This window comes from Ahaetulla prasina, chromosome 4 (assembly GCF_028640845.1).
Source record: "Ahaetulla prasina isolate Xishuangbanna chromosome 4, ASM2864084v1, whole genome shotgun sequence".
NCBI lineage: Eukaryota > Metazoa > Chordata > Lepidosauria > Squamata > Colubridae > Ahaetulla > Ahaetulla prasina.
The window spans coordinates 71020067-71039741 of NC_080542.1; the positions used below are offsets into that span (position 1 = coordinate 71020067).

The 19675-nt window shown below is 39.3% G+C and overlaps 1 protein-coding gene and 1 long non-coding RNA gene across 6 annotated transcripts in view; one reads left to right on the forward strand and one right to left on the reverse strand.

Annotated features, from left to right (window-relative positions):
* ELMO1 (engulfment and cell motility 1) overlaps window positions 1-19675 on the forward strand; it is a 499623-nt gene that overhangs the window by 386260 nt on the left and 93688 nt on the right. For all 5 annotated transcript variants that reach the window (XM_058179684.1, XM_058179685.1, XM_058179687.1 and 2 more), the window contains exon 16: window positions 6503-6639. In XM_058179684.1, coding sequence (XP_058035667.1) covers window positions 6503-6639 — 137 coding nt within the window. The remainder of the gene's footprint in view (window positions 1-6502; window positions 6640-19675) is intronic.
* Window positions 13945-19675, reverse strand: part of LOC131196643 (uncharacterized) — a 114320-nt gene continuing 108589 nt past the window's right edge. The window contains exon 3 of the long non-coding RNA XR_009154792.1: window positions 13945-14237. This is a non-coding gene — a long non-coding RNA (uncharacterized LOC131196643). The remainder of the gene's footprint in view (window positions 14238-19675) is intronic.

Sequence of the window (19675 nt, forward strand, 5' to 3'; positions counted from 1 at the left end):
TAATTATGGCCAATTTAAATAAGTTTTTTATTAGTATTTTAATTGTATGTATTGTGCATTTTACTTGGCTGTGAACCGCCCTGAGTCCTTCGGGAGAAGGGCGGTATACAAATTTAAATAATAAATAAATAAATAAATAAATTGTGGTGGCTCGGGGTGGAAATGTACAGCTGCGTATCATCAGCGTACAGATGATAATCCACCCCGAAACCACGGATAACCTCACCCAGTGGCTTCATGTAGATGTTGAACAGGAGAGGCGAGAGAACAGACCCCTGAGGCACCCCACAAGTGAGGCGCCTGGGGCGATCTCTGCCCCCTGCCAACACCGTCTGCGAGCGGTCAGAGAGATAGGAGGAGAACCACCGATAAGCGGTGCCTCCACCCCAATCCCCCCAACCGTCGCAGCAGGATACCATGGTCGATGGTATCAAAAGCCGCTGAGAGATCTAAAAGAACCAGGACAGAGGAACAACCCCTGTCCCGGGCTCTCCAGAGGTCATCCACCAACGCGACCAAAGCCGTCTCGGTGCTGTAACCGGGCCTGAAACCGGACTGGAACGGGTCCAGATAGACAGATTCCTCCAGGTGCTGAGGAAGCTGATATGCCACCACACTCTCAACAACCTTCGCTAAAAAGCGAAGGTTGGACACTGATCGATAGTTCCCTAAAACAGCCGGGTCCAGGAGGGCTTCTTAAGGAGGGCCTCACCACCGCCTCTTTCAAAGCGGCAGGGAAAGCACCCTCCAACAAAGAAGCGTTGGTAACTTCCTGGAGCCAGCCTCGTGTAACCTCCCGGGTGGCCAGCACCATCCAGGAGGGGCACGGGTCCAATAAACATGTAGTGGAATTCAACCTACCCAACAACCTGTCCATGTCCTCAGGAGTCACAGGATCAAACTCAGCCCAGATAACATTCTCAAGACTCGTCTCCGCCATCCCACCTGAATCTATCCAATCAGTGTCCAAGCCGTCCCGAATCTGAGCGATTTTATCAGACAGATACTGCACAAAATCCTCAGCACGTCCCTGTAAGGGGTCCTCCCGAGCCTCCTGCCTGAGCAGGAGTGGCTGGGCGATTATCTGCCGATGCGATGAGTGCGGAGAAATAGTTATGTTTCGCCACCCTGATCGCCACTAGGTAGGTCTGAATATATGACCTCACTAGTGTTTGGTCTAGTTCGGAGCGGCTGGACCTCCAGGCGCTCTCTAGGCTTCTTTTCCGGCGCTTCATCTCTCTCAGCTCCTCGTTATACCAAGGAGCTGGTCGAGTTCGTCGCCGGGTCAGAAGCCGCAAAGGCACGACGCGGTCTAAGGCGCCAGCGGCCGCCTCATCCCAGGCGGCCGCCAGCTCCTCAGCCGAGCCGTGGGCTAACTCCCTCGGGAATGGCCCAAGCTCCGTCAGAAACCTCTCAGGGTCCATCAGGCGCCTGGGGCAGAACCATTGAACCGGTTCCGTCTCCCTGCGGTGAGGTGCAGCGGTCCGAAAGTCTAGCTGAAGGAGTAAATGATCAGACCATGACAAGGGTTGAGATATTAATTCCCCTAACTCCAGATCATTTAGCCACTGTCCCGAGACAAAAATCAAGTCCAGTGTGTTACCCCCGACGTGGGTGGGGACCGCAACTACCTGGGTCAGGTCCAAGGCCGTCATGGAAGCCATGAACTCCCGAGCTGCCATTGACGAGTCGCCCGCTGACGGCAAGTTGAAATCCCCCATGACCATAAGCCTGGGGGTCTCAACCGCCGTCCCGGCTATCATCTCCAGCAGCTCGGGCAGGGCTGCCGTCACGTAGCAAGGAGCCAGGTACGTGATCAGCAAGCCCACCTGCACCCCCTGGCCCCACCTCACGAAGAGGGTTTCACAACCGTTTATCTGTGGGACAGCGACCTCCCTCCCGTTTATCTGCGGGACAGCGACCTCCCTCGGAGCCAGACTCTCGTTAATAACAACCGCTACTCCCCCACCCCTACCCTGGGCCCTCGACTGATGAAATGCACGAAAACCCGGTGGGCACATCTCAATGAGGGGAACCCCCCCCTCCGTGCCCAGCCAGGTCTCCGTAATGCCCATTAGGTCCGCTCCCCCCTCTTGAATAAGATCGAATATGAGGGGGGCCTTATTCATGACGGACCTGGCATTACATAACATCAGCCGAAGGTCCAGGTTCCGGGGAATATAACCACTCGGGACCTGAGTGAAGCCTAGGGGCCCGGAGTGCGGTATCACTTTTAAACAGCGAGGACGCACTCCCCGAACCTGATACGAGCCCCTGCTTCCGCCATACCTGCCCCTCCCTTGAACCGTGCAGATGGAAGTACCCATACATGGTCGAGCCTTAACCTCCTCTAAGACCTCCAATTTACAAACCTCCAGATCGTGAACCTTAGAAGGGACTAGCCTAATCCCCTGTGGGCATGCCCCCACCCCACCCCACCCCCTAACCCCTTATTTGAATTGGCTAAAAGTTTACAAAAACATGAATTTAAAAACCTCCTTAACCCTCTCTTAGAAGCATGCCACCTCTCGGGATTCCAAAATCCGTCATCGAGGTAGGCCCTCGATAAAGAGGAGGGCCATACCCGCGAGAGGGGGGCATCTCGCAGTGCAAGAAGCTGATTATGTGAGAAAGTCATCAGAGATTAAAGAGAATGGTGGTATCCTGGTTTGTCGAGGTCTCAAACGACAGAGTCAGGTAAAGTATTCCAAGCACTGATGATTCTGTTACAGAAGTCATATTTTCTGCAATCTAGATTAAAGCGGTTGACATTAAGTTTAGACCGCGTCGTGCCTTTGCGGCTTCTGACCCGGCGACGAACTCGACCAGCTCCTTGGTATAACGAGGAGCTGAGAGAGATGAAGCGCCGGAAAAGAAGCCTAGAGAGCGCCTGGAGGTCCAGCCGCTCCGAACTAGACCAAACACTAGTGAGGTCATATATTCAGACCTACCTAGTGGCGATCAGGGTGGCGAAACATAACATTGGTTGCTCTAGTATTATTGCAATTGAAGCTGAAGTAGTCTTTAACAGGAAGGACATTACAATAGATGATTCTGTGAGTTAAACTTCCCTGCTCAATTGCTTCCCTGCTCAATTGCTTTAGTTCAGAAGCAGCAACATGGGGGAGGGTTTTTTTGCTGTTGTTTCATTGCCTCTGTTCCGGGGCCTAAATTGATTAGCTGTGTAATTATCAGAGTAAGCCTATTTAACTTAAAAGCTTTTCTTTTCTTTCTCTGTCACCCCTCTAATTCTAAATGAAATTTGAGGTGGACCTGTTCTTAGTTATCAGGGAGTCACTTTCTGATCAGTCTTCCTGATTTGGCCTCTCTTAGATTTAATAAGCATTAAAGTATTGCCTGTAACATTTACTTTATATATAATATTTACCTTTTAAAGCAGATTGTGTGTGAGAGAGCAAATCCGTGGGGGTTGTGTTTGACTACAGACTATCTCAATGGGGTTTATATAATTTAAAATCTGTTCATTTTAAATAAAGTAAGAAATGCAGATTAATATTGCTGAAAGTAGTAACAAAAGATAATGCCATAAGTTAAATGCATCAGAAATCAATTTATAATACATAAGATAAAGATATACGGTGCATTCAGAGAAATCCAATGCTAATGGATTTTTAGAATGATTCTCTTTCCCAAATCTTGGGGTTTTTAGTTGCAGTCTTAATTGGTGCATTTCTCAGTCTGTTTTATTGTGTGGTCTTCTGAAACATATAATCAGGAGTTATTTTGAAGGAAATCCTGTCAGTTTCACTATCTCTGGCAATTCTATTAATTTCACATCCATACATCCATTGTGGGTACTATACATGTGAGTCATTGCAACTCTACATTCAGAAAAGCCTTAATACTTTTGTCATATAAAATAACAAAGTTTCATGGGTTTTTTTTCATCTGTTTGTCCATCAAACCTAAAAGAAAAGCCTCTGACTTCAGTTTACATTCATTTAAGAATTTGCTAAGTTAAAAATATATATCTGATTCCAATAAGACTTAGCTTTCATACATGTTCACCAGAGGTTATAAAAAGTACCTTCAGATTGCTTACATTTCCAACATATATTTGACATACCCTTATGCATTTTTGATAATTTATCAGGTTAAATGCCAACAGTATATTGTCCTCTAAAAATTCTCTTCGTTATAGTTCAGTATACATTTCAGTAATTTACTTCACACACTCTCTCATTGATTAAGAATCATGTTGTAATCTGTGTGTTTTTTTTTTGTTTCATACAATCATTAACATGTCCATCTTCCATCTTCCATATTTTCAGCAGTAATTTATAACTTCTTGGCAATCACATGTTCAATATTACTATTGAAATCCAACTCAAAATCAGTTTTCTCATTGGTAAAAACAAAATTATTCTTATCCAGTTTTTGTTAATTGAGCTTAGACAAGTATGATATGGCAAAGTTAAAATAATATAGATTATCAAAATAATTTTGTTAGGCATGCCATTTGTTTGGAATAGATATAAAGGATTTGGGTTGGTTGAGCAGAGGGTTGGACTAGAAGACCTCCAAGGTCCCTTCCAATTCTGTTATTCTATGTTGACTAATCCTTATTCCATACTGCCAGCTCAATTCACTGTAATCAGCATTTGAGGTTAGGGTTAGAATTGGTTGAGCAGAGATTTGGACTAGAACAGGGGTCAGCAACCCACAGCTCTGGAACCACATGTGGTTCTTTCATCCCTCTTCTACGGCTCCCTGTCACCGGTCGGCTCCACAATTGATAGGGCTTTTGGTTATGACAGGTAGAGGAAAAAGGATGCCGCGCTAGGAGACTTTATGGTGGGGGAAATGGACTTCCGGCTGGCAGAGGAAAAAGGACGCCGCCCTAGGAGGAGACTTTATGGTGGGGAAACAGACTTCCGGTCAGCTCCAGAATTGAATGGGCGGAGCTTCCAGTTAGGACCTTTGTGGCTCTTTGAGTGTTTAAGGTTGCCAACCCCTGTACTAGAAGACCTCCAAGGTCCCTTCCAACTCTGTTATTCTATGTTCTAAAGTAAAATTGACTTCCAAAATTTCTTAATAGTTGTCAGTGCAAGTGACATTTGTTTACAGGAGAAATGATAATCACACAAACTTGGTTGATGCATGCTGATTTATTGACTTTTTCTGAAGGAGAATCTAAATTAAAAACTGTAGAAGAATCGGAAAGAGAAGATCATATAGCTATAGATCAGAGTGTTTTGAATAAAAATATCTCTTAAATAATTTTGACAGTATCCCAGTTTGGGGGCCATATAATATCTAGTGCATTGTATAATTGCAGTCATCCTTAAGATTTTCCATAATTCTCACCAATTAATTACAGTTAATCTTCAATTTGCAATCATATTTGAGTCTGGAAATAGGGTCATAAGTTGTGGTAGTTGTTGAATCACCATGTGACTATGCCCAGTTTTATGATCGTGTGTGTGTGTGTGTGTGTGTGTGTGTGTGTGTGTGTGTGTGAATTGGTAAGCAAACAGAGATGTCATTAAAGAAATTAATTTAATCCAATAGGCTGCCCCCCCCCGAAACTGAAAATAAATGCCAGAAACCAGCAAAAAAATGTTTAAAATCTTGGTTATTTGGCCACGGGATAGTGTAAACAGCCATAAATGCAAACCAGTTTCTAAGTACCCAAAACACAATCATGTGTGACCATAAGGGAAAGCAATTATCAGAACTCAAAATCAGATCATAAGTATCTTTTGGGAACACAGGGGTCTTTCATAACTTTGACCAATTGTTAAGCAAGGACTATCTGTATTAGGTATTCTTCAATCTGTATTGCATTCTGTCAATATCAAGTAATTATCAAGTAATAAAAGCTGATAAAATTTCAGCTTCTGATGATTTTATAGGTGTGTGTGTGTGTGTGTGTGTGTGTGTGTGTGTGTGTGTGTCTGTATATATATGATACATTGATAATTATATAAAAGTGCTTTGCCATTGCCTTTCCTGGATTTTTAATATGTTTATAGTTTAATGTATTTAATAAAGTATGTTGTTGTTAGTTGTGAAGTCGTGTCCAACCCATCGCGACCCCATGGACAATGTTCCTCCAGGCCTTCCCATCCTCTGTAAGGGGTGTAATCGTCTGTAAGGGGTGTGCATAAGCACACCAACGTGCCTACTGTTCCTGTCCTAATGTTCCCTTTGATTGTATCCAATTTCATATAGTTATTACATACTTATGAATATATTTATGCTTATATATCATATAGTTATTTCATGCTTATGCTTATATATACTGTTGTGACAAATAAATAAATAAAATAAAAATAAATCCTCTACCATCCTCTGGAGTCCATTTAAGCTCATACCTACTGCTTCAGTGACAGTAATGGAGTATATGGGACATTTAATAAATAATATCACTTAACTAACGTGGATGAAGGGCAATCTGGAAAAAAATTCGTAATGATTCTAATGGTCATCATTTAGAACAAAAAGTGTATTTATTCTTTTTTTCTTTATTTATATTTAGCCAGTGAGACCGGCAGTGATTTCCACCCAATGTTCTTCACACATGACAGATCATTTGAAGAGTTCTTCTGTATTTGCATCCAGTTGTTGAACAAGACATGGAAGGAAATGAGAGCAACTTCTGAAGACTTCAATAAGGCAAGCTTTGTTGAGAATGTAGAATTCTGATCAATACCATCATTTTCTCAAATTAAGTAATTGATATATAAGCAGTTATTTCATTAGGAATAGGAATCTTTTATTAGGAAAGCTCATTTCCTATATTTATCTTTAATTTGAATTTGTATTTAAGTCAGGACTCACGAATCAATTGCTATTGATACAAATAGCAGATGCCATTCTCCTCCTTCAAGCCGCTGAAAACAAGCTATATATTAAAAACATGCTGCTTCAATAGTCCATGAAAACATTGCTTAGCTTCAGCAGTTCCCGAGTTCATGGAACAATAACACCATCTACTATTTTTAGTAATAGGTAGTCCATTTAGGAAATATGAATTGTCCTTAAATTGGATGTTTTTAATCCAGGAACTGAGTTAACTTTCGAGGTGATTCAGATGTTGGGAGAGGGGATATATATGCCTGGAAACCTCTGATGTTTTTCTTAAAAAAACAACGAAAACAAATATATACTTGCAAGTAAATTACAACCTAAAATCACTTTAAAAAGAAATATGATACTTTATTACTACACTCAATGAATACTGAGAAAACTATATTATGTGCTTTTTTACTGGTTTCAATTGATTTGTTTATTTTCCTTTTTTCCTGAAAATAAAAAACTACTATACACATGTGGACAATTAATATTTTGCTACTATTTTAAATGAAAATTAGAAAGAAATTTGAGAAAAATTGGTTTGAGTTTTCTATGCTGAAATGCTGCTTTTAAAATGTTTTCCTTATCTAATAATTTTATTGAAGTTTAAAAACAGATAAAAAATTAATACAAATTAAGAAAAATTGAAAAAATAAAAAATACAGAGAGAAAAAGGGGGAAAGAGAAAAAATTTATAGGAAAAAATAGATAAATAAATGACTTTCCTTTAAACCAGTAAATCAATATAATAGTCTTTTACTTTACACAATAACTTATCATTTTTTTTAACAATACAAGAAAAACCTCTTCTTCCCATTTCTTATCTCATTGTTTCTTTTTTCATTTTAAATGTATTATTTTGTAAATTGTTTTTTTAATTAATTACCAATTTATTAAATGTCCCTTTTTTCAGTTATCAAAAATAAAGTTGTCAAAAATAAATTTCAAAACATGAAGTTTTTCTTCCTGATAATGGTAGATTTTACTATAGTTTCTGCCTCCTCTCCTTATTACTACTAGCAGGGTGCATTGATTTGTTTTTGACTAACTCAGTTCTACCTGGATGCATAAATAATTTATTTCATGTAGCTGTTACAGCTTCTCCAGATTCATATAAACTATAAAGCATGCCTGAAACTTTTTTAACTATTAGTTTTCCTTTGTTAATTGAAGATTACCTACGGATTCTTTTTTCCATTCCATTTTCCATTTTCATTGAAAATGCTATGCATGAGGAATTAATAAGTGTAACATTCTTAATCCTCATGCTTTATCTGTATCGTTTCTTGGAATGTGAAGAGAGCTTTAAAGCGGAAGAACATAAAATATAGTTTTTGCTCCAGGATTTAGGAAGGAACAATGTTGTATCTATCCAGGGTCAGTTGCCTAAAAAAAGTCACATTTAGTCTATTTACTTGTGTAGCATCAGAATGCAAATAGATTGGCAGAAGTTGGAGAGTTGTGTGCCTTTAAAGATTATTTCTACTGTAAATCAATATTTAATCAGACAATTCTTTAACCTCAATATCTTTTTATTCACTCCTTTTATTGGTGTTATTATTATTTTGATTATCATTATTTTGTTGCTTTATATGTACGCTGAGAGCTTCTGCAGAGACAAATTCTTTATGTATTTAACCAAAGAAAGTATTCTATTCTGTTCAACCAATAGATGCATTGTTTTAAGCAGATGGGCATGCAATCTATAATTAAAATCCCTTTTTTACAAAGGGAATGTTCAGGAACATTGGAACTGAACATTACAACATTGGAATGTTCAAGAATATCAAATTTTTCAAGGCATAAAAATTAAAACAAAAATTTAAAAAATTCCCTCAGATGAATATGTTATTCTGCCTCTTTTTCCATTAGCTTTCATTGCAGACATAGTTCAGGATAAATAAATGCCTAATTGAATAACATAATTCATAACTAATTATCCAAAACCTTGGTTTTAAAATGAACAAAGCCTTACTTCCTCTGCAGAATATATTATATCAACTTCATCAAGAGAAGAGGCTATTTCTGGCAGGTGTACTTCATATGCTTACAAAAATAATAGTGCAGAAATAAAGGAGTTCAGGAAAACTGAAATATTCAGCTTAAAGATTAACATATTTATATTAATTACAAGTAATAAAGGTGTTTGGTGCTTACACCTTTCAGTTCTCTTAAAAGTTATTTTATCTTTTACCCCAATTCAGAAAAGATCTCTGAGCTTACTAAAATAGTAAAAATAACATCTCCAAGTTGATCTCAGCGCTTGGTGACTTCATGGATAGGCTCACATAGTTTTCCTTTCATTTACTATTGTCTGTTTCTAAGAATGTTTTTTAATTTTAATATCCTGCAATCATAGTATTACCTGATGGTTTTCCATTCAATGATAATCAATTTCAAAGATGTCTCACTTTTCAAGGTCTATTATGTTCTTACATCTTTAGATGGTAGATCTACTAGAAGATGTTTACAAAAGCTCTTTTAAAATAAATTCAAACTTAGTAAAGATAGAAGTTTTAGTTTAATCAGATACCTTCCTAAATCAGTTTGTATTTTTGAACGTATAAAGTTGGGGTTTATTCTGAAAGGGAAAATATTTTCCTGTTTATAAAATATATTTGGTTTAAAAATTAGTTGGATGTTTCCTATATACTCATAAACATTATGTTTTTGTTCTTTAGTGTGGCTACATTCATGTTTGCAACTTGATTTTTTCTCAATTGAAAAAAAAGGCATAAAGTAAAAAAAATTTACTTGATTTTTATTAATTATTTAATTATATTTTTTTTACAAAAAATTCAGATTTTCTTGTTTAATATTTGTAATTATTCTAAAAATTAAGAGTCATTTATAATGCCAATATTTTCCAATTACAATTACATTTCCAATTACAAACACATTTTTTCATTAGCTGGTAATTGGACAATATATTGAAATTCAAAAATAGAATAAAACCCCAAATCCATTATTTAAAATATAAGCTTTATCATTTCTATCTGATGCTGTTAGTTGTTGTTGTTGTTGTTAATCGCAAAGTCATGTCCAACCTATCTTGACCCAGTGGACAACATTCCTTCAGGCCTTCCTGTCTTCTACCATCCCCCACAGTCCATTTAAGTTCATGCCGACTGCTTCACTGACTCCATCCAGCCTTCTCATTCTCTGTCGTCCCATTCTTCTTTTGCCCTCAATCATTCTCAGCATTAGGCTCTTCTCCAGTGAGTCCTTCCTTCTCATTAGGTAGCCAAAGTATTTGAGTTTCATCTTCAGGATCTGGCCTTCTAAAGAGCTGTCAGGGTTGATCTCCTCTAGGACTGACCAGTTTGATCACCTTGCAGTCCAAGAGACTTGCAGAATTCTTATTTTATTTATTTATTTATTTATTATTTAAATTTGTATACCGCCCTTCTCCCGAAGGACTCAGGGCGGTTCACAGCCAAGTAAAATGCACAATACATACAATTAAAATACTAATAAAAAACTTATTTAAATTGGCCATAATTAAAATTTGGAAGTAAAACCCATTTAAAAACCCATAACTTAAAAAACTAACCCAGTCCAGCGCAGATAAATAAATAAGTTTTGAGCTCGCGGCGAAAGGTTCGGAGGTCCGGAAGTTGACGAAGTCCTGGGGAGTTCGTTCCAGAGGCGGGGCCCCACAGAGAAGGCCCTTCCTGGGTGTCGCCAGACGACATTGTCGCTACCGACGGCACCCTGAGGAGTCCCTCTGTGAGAGCGCACGGGTCGGTGAGAGGTATTTGGTAGCAGCAGGCGGTCCCGTAAGTAACCCGGCCCTATGCCATGGAGCGCTTTAAAGACGCTCACCAACACCTTGAAGCGCACCCGAAGGCCACAGGTAGCCAGTGCAGCCTGCGCAGGATAGGTGTCACTCGGGAGCCACGAGGGCTCCTCTATCACCACAAGAGCTGCATTCTGACCAACTGCAGCCTCCGGATGCCCTTCAGGGGAGCCCCATGTAGAGAGCATTGCAGTAGTCCAGACGAGACGTCACAAGGGCGTGAGTGACTGTGCACAAGGCATCCCGGTCTAGAAAGGCGCAACTGGCGCACCAGGCGAACCTGGTGGAAAGCTCTCCTGGAGACGGCCGTCAAATGATCTTCAAAGACAGCCGCATCCAGGAGAACGCCCAAATTACGCACCCTCTCCATCGGGCCAATGACTCGCTCCCGACAGTCAGCCGCGGACTCAGCTGACTGTACCGGGATGCCGGCATCCACAGCCACTCCGTCTTGGAGGATTGAGCTTGAGCCTGTTTCTCCCCATCCAGACCCGTCGGCTTCCAAACACCGGGACAGCACTGATAGCTTCATTGGGGTGGCCCGTGTGAAAAGTACAGCTGGGTGTCATCAGCGACAGCTGGTACCTCACACCAAAGCCACTGATGATCTCACCCAGCGGTTTCATATAGATGTTGAACAGAAGGCGAGAGAATCGGCCCTGCGGCACCCACAAGTGAGGCGCCGCGGGGTGACCTCTGCCCGTCAACACCGTCTGCGACGGTCGGAGAGATAGGAGGAGAACCACCGATAAACGGTGCCTCCCACTCCCAACCCCCCCAACCGGCGCAGCAGGATACCATGGTCGATGGTATCAAAAGCCGCTGGGAGGTCTAATAGGACCAGGGCAGAGGAATAACCCCTATCCCTGGCCCTCCAGAGGTCATCCACCAACGCGACCAAAGCCGCCTCAGTGCTGTAACCGGTCGGAAGCCGGACTGGAGCAGGTCCAGATAGACAGTTTCCTCCAGGTGCAGGGGAAACTGATATGCCACCATATTTCTACAACCTTCGCCAAGCGAAGGTTGGAGACCGGACGATAATTACCTAAAACAGCCGGGTCCAGGAAGGCTTCTTGAGGAGGGCCTCACCACCGCCTCTTTCAAGGCGGCCGGAAAGACTCCTCCAACAAGGAAGCGCTCGTAATCCCCTGGAGCCAGCCTCGTGTCACCTCCTGAGTGGCCAGCACCAGCCAGGAGGGGCACGGGTCCAGTAAACACGTGGTGGCATTCAATCTACCCAGCAACCTGTCCATGTCCTCGGGAGTCACAGGGTCAAACTCATCCCACACAACATCACCAAGACCGCCCTCAGATACCTCGTCTGAATCGCCACAATTTTGGTCCAGACCGTCCCTAAGCTGAACGATTTTATCGTATAGATAACCGTTAAACTCCTCAGCACGTCCCCGCAACGGGTCATCCCGCTCCCCCTGGTGAAGGAGGGAGCGGGTCACCCGAAACAGGGCAGCTGGGCGGTTATCTGCCGACGCAATGAGGGAGGAGGCGTAGGAACGCCTCGCTTCCCTCAGTGCCACTAGGTAGGTCCTGGTATAGGATCTAACTAGTGTCCGATCAGCCTCTGAACGGCTGGACCTCCAGTTTGATCACCTTGCAGTTCATGCCGACTGCTTCACTGACTCCATCCAGCCTTCTCATTCTCTGTCGTCCCATTCTTCTTTTGCCCTCAATCATTCTCAGCATTAGGCTCTTCTCCAGTGAGTCCTTCCTTCTCATTAGGTAGCCAAAGTATTTGAGTTTCATCTTCAGGATCTGGCCTTCTAAAGAGCTGTCAGGGTTGATCTCCTCTAGGACTGACCAGTTTGATCACCTTGCAGTCCAAGAGACTTGCAGAATTCTTTCCCAGCACCATAGTTCAAATGCTGTGGGTAAGCACTATCAATTCAGAAATGATAGCCAGTTCAATTTTTTTTTTCTGATGAGCAGATGGGTGGATGTAATTACTTGTTTATTGTTCTTCTAAGGAAAATTTTTGGTCTTCCAAGTGTTCAAAGGAAATAACAGTGAATTAGGAATGTTACACATTTCTTTAATTGTAATTGCTATTTCCAGGCCAGCTCCATGGGCCAGATTTAAGCACCGTGCCATATACTATTTGAATAATGTGGAATGCCCCAAAGCCATCTCTGATCACTATAATGTATTACAAGAAGCACATATTTTTCCTTCAGTTGTAGAAGAAATTGGGATCAAAATCATTGTCTCACTGTTTTCTAATTTAATCTTGACTGTTTAAGTATGTCACTGTTGTAATAGTGTAATCTAAATACAGATTATGTGTTAACATCTTCCTAGAATATATATTGTTTAAAAGTTAAACATCATTAGAGAAAAGCATTACATTCAAATTAGCCATGTTTATGAAAAATACCTTTGAATTTTAAGCAAGTTAAGTGGTATAGTCTGTCTTGTGTTGCTATTGAAAGTTCAATTATTCATTGTGGTGAGAAAGTCAATCATACTCTCTTTAAGCAGTTGGCATTATAGTGATATTCAAGCTAAATTAACAGTATGTGGCATATGGGGTGTTTTGCTACATCAATTCTTGTTGATGTAAATGTCAGTAAGCTTATAACACCAGAATTTTATTTTGCAAGTCACAGTATATGCTTGAATTTTCCCAAATCATAGATCTTGTTATGGTTGAATAAAAGGAAGTAGGAAAGAAAAATGTTCCAGAACTTTTATTTTAAAGATTATCACAATGAATTATCACAATGAATTATGCTGTGATAATCTATTAGGCAAAATAATCTACCATTACTGTTTTTTTACTTGAGATAGCTGTAATCTAAATAAATGTAGGAACCACAACAAGAAAAAATAAAATCTTAGAGGCTTATATAATTCAAACTTTTCTTTGTACTTTGTCTTTCTACGTTCTATTGCATAGATATAAGTGATTGGTACTGAACTGAAGTTATTTTGTGGAATAATATATGTAGTGCAAAGGTCCTAAGGGTTGTAGAGTCCAGCTATATACCCAAGATCAAAAAAGTCCATCCACAGATTACTAGCATCTGTTTTCCATTTCTAGACTAATATCAGCTTTCTCATATATTTCCATATTTTCTAGTCAACATGAAGTGTATGATGTGATATTCCTGTATATATAATCAAAATGCATATTATAGCCTGTAATATGATACTATAAAGAATTTGCTTTATTTATTTATTATTTATTTATTATTCATACTTTTATACCGCCCTATCTCCCTAGGGACTCAGGGCGGTGTACAGCCATATAAAAACACATAAATATACAAAGTAAAACATTAATCTAAAAAACTTATTATATAGGCCGAATATTTAAAATAGAAATATAAATAATAAATCCCGATTTAAAACCAAATTTAAACATTTAAACATTTAAAATTTAAAAAATCTAGTCCAGTCCTGCGCAAATAAATAGATGTGTCTTAAGCTCGCGGCGGAAGGTTCGAAGATCAGGAAGTTGACGAAGTCCTGGGGGAAGCTCGTTCCAGAGGGTGGGAGCCCCCACAGAAAAGGCCCTTCCCCTGGGCGTCGCCAGTCCCTGTGAGAGCGCATGGGCCGGTGGGAGGCATTCAGTGCCAGAAGACGGTCCCGTAAGTAACCCGGTCTGCAAACATGGAAAATGGTTAATATTTGGAAATCAAATATTGTGCCAGACTAATTACAAATAATTTTTTTTCGGTTTGATATGAAAGGTAGGGTAGTTTGAACACAGCATAACATTTTCTGACACTATCTTGCCTGACACTAACAAATGCATTCTGCCAAATAATCATTTATTCTGTCATTTTCTGTCATTTTCTTTTTGATGAATGGATGTTGAAGTGCCTGGTTAAAAGTAATAAAACTGCAATAGAATAAAAATAATGTCAGAGCACAATCCTATATTAAAATAAAAAATAACCATATTTTGTAAACCATTGCAGCTTATTGATTTAGTTACCTGATAAAGATAAAGCTTTAATAATTAAAAAGGCATATTGTGTGGCTCCTGCAATTCCTCTGGCAATTCTTCCATAAATTCCAATTTTATTGAATATTAACTATACCTCTAAGAAGGTCAGAAACTATAACAAGGCTAACAAATATTCCATAGATATTCCACAGAGTTAAAATTGGGTGGAAATGGCTATGTAACCAGAGGTGGGCTTCACATAATTTAACAACCGGTTTGCCTAGTTGAGAACCAAAACTGTGAGTTAGTGAGTGCCTTTTGTGCTTGCGCCTGGCTTCAAACACATGGCGATTTCATGCATGCAGCTTCCAGCAGCTGTGGTGAGTAGAGCGGCAAGGCGCAGAAATCAGCTGGGTTGCATGGGTAGGGCGAGTGAGCCAGAGAGTGAGCTATATAGGATGGGATAGCAATGGGGTGGGTGGGTGGGCCCAGCCAGTGGTCGGAACTACCGGTATGGGCGAACTAGTCCAAACTGGCAGCAGTCCACCTCTGCATGTAACCTATTAAAAAATTTTTTAAGAAAATCTGTTACCTCCAGGCTCCACTGACCAAGGTGGAACAGAAAAGAGCCCTGGATCATCTTCACCACAGTTACATACTGGGACAGCTGAATTATCTGAGTCTATAAATTAATAATTATACTACAGTTTAGAAGTTATGGCATATATACAAGGATATAATATTAGAATGGGTAAAATTTGTTTATGAGCAAAACTAATATGGTAAAATATTTCCTTGTCATAGCTACTGCTTGGAATCAGGAATAGAATCAAATTGATTCTTTGAACAGCCCCTCTGCATGCAAGACTTTTGAGAAATGTGTTATTCTCAGGTATACACTGTAGCTGTTAAATCACACAACAGTATTTTTCAATAAACAATTCCTTATATTTGAATTGTGTTTTAGCTGGTCTAATGTATAAAATAATATGACAAAATCTTAATTGAATTAAAAGGGAAAATTTTGAATGATGATGACATTTTTCTTGAAAATCCATTCTACAGATTCCTTGATACTGATTTCTAGTGATTGCATGGTAGCCTGGGGACTGTAGGGGATCCGTCAGTAGTACCCTTTATCATTACTACCAAGAAGCTAAAACAGCTATTGTCTAATACCATCTTCTGGAACAAGAGCACAAATCACAGAACCACCACAGATGTTCCCAATTTTTTGCTTTATTTTCTAAAGAGTATAATTTTCTGAATTATATTGTTATAAAAGATCAAGTAAAGCTAACATTGCCACAATCTTATCTTTCTGTAAAAGATTATCCCCCACCATTACTAAAGCAGCTTTGTTCTGGTCTAGAATCTATTTTGATAACCATGCTGAAATAAATGTGTGAAGCTGCTAGGTTGGTGGAATACAACTGAGACATTAAAATATTCCTCTCTAAAGTGTAGCATTGAGAGCCGGTTTGTTGTAATGGTTAAGGCATCAGGCTAAAAACTGGGAAGACCATAAGTTCTAATCCACTAAACCAGCTGGTGGATTTTGGGCTAGTCACTTTCCCTCAGCCTTAGGAAAGAGGTAAATGGCACGCCACTTCTGAAAAACTTTCCTAGAAATTACAGGGATTTGACAAAGCCAAAGCTGATTTCCAAGAATCAGATACAATTGAATGGAAGAAAAAAAAAGATTCCCAAATATCCTATTAGTTTATAGACTTTTGATTTAATATTTGGGTTATATGGGCTATTTAAAAAGCTAGAAGAGACAACTTTGCAGTAAGAAAACTTTTCCTTGAACATTGTATTAGATTTTGTTACTGGTACAGTTTATTTAGCTTAATTACCATACTCTGTGTGTGTTACAAAGCTTAGCAGGTAATTTTAATAACTTTGTTTTTCTTTTTAGTTCCATCATGTTCAGATAGTTTCTTTTAAAAAATATAAGGAGCAAGCAGGGTGAAAAGTTATGTAGTTGACTTTCTCTTTAAATACTTAAACTGAGTTTAAAGCAAAGAGAGCTAAGAAGAATAATGCTCTATGATGGATTGTTACCAACATGTCAATCATAGCAATATCCACAGAGCAGACTGCAACTCTATTCATGAGAATGGTTGACATTCGGGAGCACTCCAGAGATCAGTTACTTGTTAGATAAATGAAAATGCTAAATAGATGCAAAGGTTTTAGGAAATGCACACCAGAAAATAGGCAGAACTGGACCTAGTATGTGGGCTGAATCTGAAATAGGTTAGTTGGAAAAGAAAGTTCAGAGAGTGCATTTCAACAGCTGCTTCTTCCTACTAGAAAGTACAAAGTCAATAGTTAGCTATCATCTTCTCAAGATAGACAGAAAAGTTGGCAATAAAAAAGAACAAGGGTGAGAGTGGCATCAACTATACTAACATGATGTGCTTTTTACTCTTTTTAACATTTAGTTTTAATGGAAGCATGTACAACCTTGTTACCTTGTTCCTCCAGACTATGATGTTTTGAACAGTTTGTGCAATATCTTATTATTTCATCTTTAGAAGTAAAGAGTAATTGCTTAGATAACTTAAACTGACACTGTCCAAAACAGAGAATGATGTATTTTAAAAATCAAGATATGTATAAATATAACTGTAGGGACCACCTTCCCTCAACCTACCACATTTGCCATGTTCCTATTCAATTTACTATTCAGGCCTTCACAATGTAGTGAAGTATTCTGCCTTCCTACATATCCTGTTGCTACTTCATAACCTTAAAATAGCCTTTTCTAAATGATGCCCTCCAGGTATGTTTGACTCAGACTCAGCAATACCTGATTGATCTGATGGGAAAGACAATCCAACATAACTGGATGGCACCAAGATGAAAAGGGTTGCTGTAGAGTAATAATAACCTGGAAATGCAGACAACATGAGCCATGAATAAGGACACTTCCTTTAGAAGTGTGAATTCACAGTAAAAATTTGCTACAGATGCTTGCTATCTTCCCATTGTTTAACCAGTCCACGCAAATATTATGTGTGCTATCATTCATACAAACGATAGGAGGTATAAATTGAATTGAACACCACATTTTGCAGAAATATAGTAAAATTGTTTAAATTATTTTGGGGATAGGAGTAGACACCTCAGAATACCTGGATGAGGTTGAGTACATTTTTGGGCACAGAATACAAAATAATGGTTACATGAAAAGGTAAAAAGTTGGCAGATGCTGGGTGAGAATGTCATTCTATGGGGAATAGCATGACTAACCAAGTAGGCAGAACATAGTAATATTTGTATAATAATATTCTGCTTTAGGTCCCATTTTAATATTCCTGTGATGTAAGTGTACATTTGGAGGAATACCTTACTGAATTTTTAAAAACAAGCTGTTTTATTTATTTGTTTGTTTGTCTGTTAAACTTATAGGCCACCCATCTTGCCTAGAAGTGGCTCTAACAACAAGATAAAACATTAAAATAATAAATGTTAATACTAAAATTTACTTAAGAATGAACAAAGCAAAGAAGGGAGAAAGATATATATGGGAAGAAGCTGGGGTGTTATCTCAGTCCAATTAGCAAAGCCAGGACTTCAGACCCTTTCAGAAGGACAAAAGGTATGAGGAAAATCTGTATAAGATGTTTTATGGATGGTATATGCTACCAGAAAGATTAGCTAAGATGTTTAAAGATAAATCAGCTAAGTGTTGGAGATGTCACCAATTGCCGGTGTCATATTATCATATGTGGTGATCGTGCAAAGAAGCGAAATGTTACAGCAACAGATAGAGTTAAGACTAGAGATATTTCTATTGGGAATATTATGGAGAATTATAGTAAAGAAGATATATATTTGATTATTCATATAATAACAACGGCTAGAATTGTATTTGCACAAAATTGGAAAGCAAATAAAATCCCGTTGGAAGGAGAAATTATAAAGAAAATTTTAGAATGTGCAGAAATGAATAGATTAACACTGAGAATAAAAGATAAAGAGAAATCAATGTATTTCAAGACATGGGGTAAATTTTACGATTGGTTAGAAAAGAAATGTGAATAAAGGTATGGAGATAAAATAGATAGGAGAAAGATGGGAGAAGAAAGGGGAAGTGGGGGTAAAAGGGAAAAAGTGAGACTACTATAAAAATGTACATAAATGATGAAATAGATGTAATTATTAAGCAAATAAAAAGCTGAAATGAGAATAGAAATACAGGCTGCTTGAATACCATTGCAGATTGAATTGAAAAGGAAACAACAAAAGAGAGGGAAAGGAATAGAGAGAGAGGAAGGGAGAGGAGAGGAAAGAGATAGAAGAAAGGGAAAAGGAAAGGAAGAAAAGGGAGCAGAAGAGGAGTAGGAAAGAAGGTTAGAAAGGAGGGAAGTAGAGAGGAATAGGGGATGGAAGGGGAAGTAGGAAAGAGAAGGAGGGGAAGAACAAAGAAAGTAGGAAGAGCTAGAGGAAGGAAGAGAAGGGGAGGAGGAGAAAAGTTGTGGTAAAATAAAGAAGGGTAAATGGTAAAAGAGCAGTCCCGAATAATTAAAAATAAAAATGAAAGTTAAAAGATAGGATGAATGGAAAATGATGGAAAGAAGACTGTAAATATGTTTATGAGAAGCAAAAATAAAAAGTTTTTTGAAAAAAAAGGACAAAAGGGTGGGTCAGGATCTCACCTTTGGGGGAGGGGCATGAGGTGGGAGCTGTAGCAGAAAAAGTTCTCTTGGATTCCTCCAGTTGCAGTTCCTTGATTAACAGGGTCCATAACATGCTGCTTCTGCCAGCACAAGTGTGATGAATCAATCCTATTCATATAACCTGGACTAATGTCAGAAATGGCTTTAAAGGTAGGAACCAACACCTTGAATTGAATCCAGAAGCAAACTAGCAACCACCCAGCTTGTATAACAGCTGTGTAACATGAGCCAACATCCCTTACATTTTGTTCCATCATGGGCCAACATCCCTTAATTAAAGGAATTTAGGTCATCAGCAACTGGCAGATGACCTAAATGTATTCTACTGTAGGTTTGAAGACCTACTGTCAAATACCCTCCCCATCTCAGATATAACAACCATAGCCAACTTTCCTACACCTGACTCCATCCCTCTGCTCCCCGCCACCTCTGATGATCCTAGAAAAAGAGGTGCAAGGT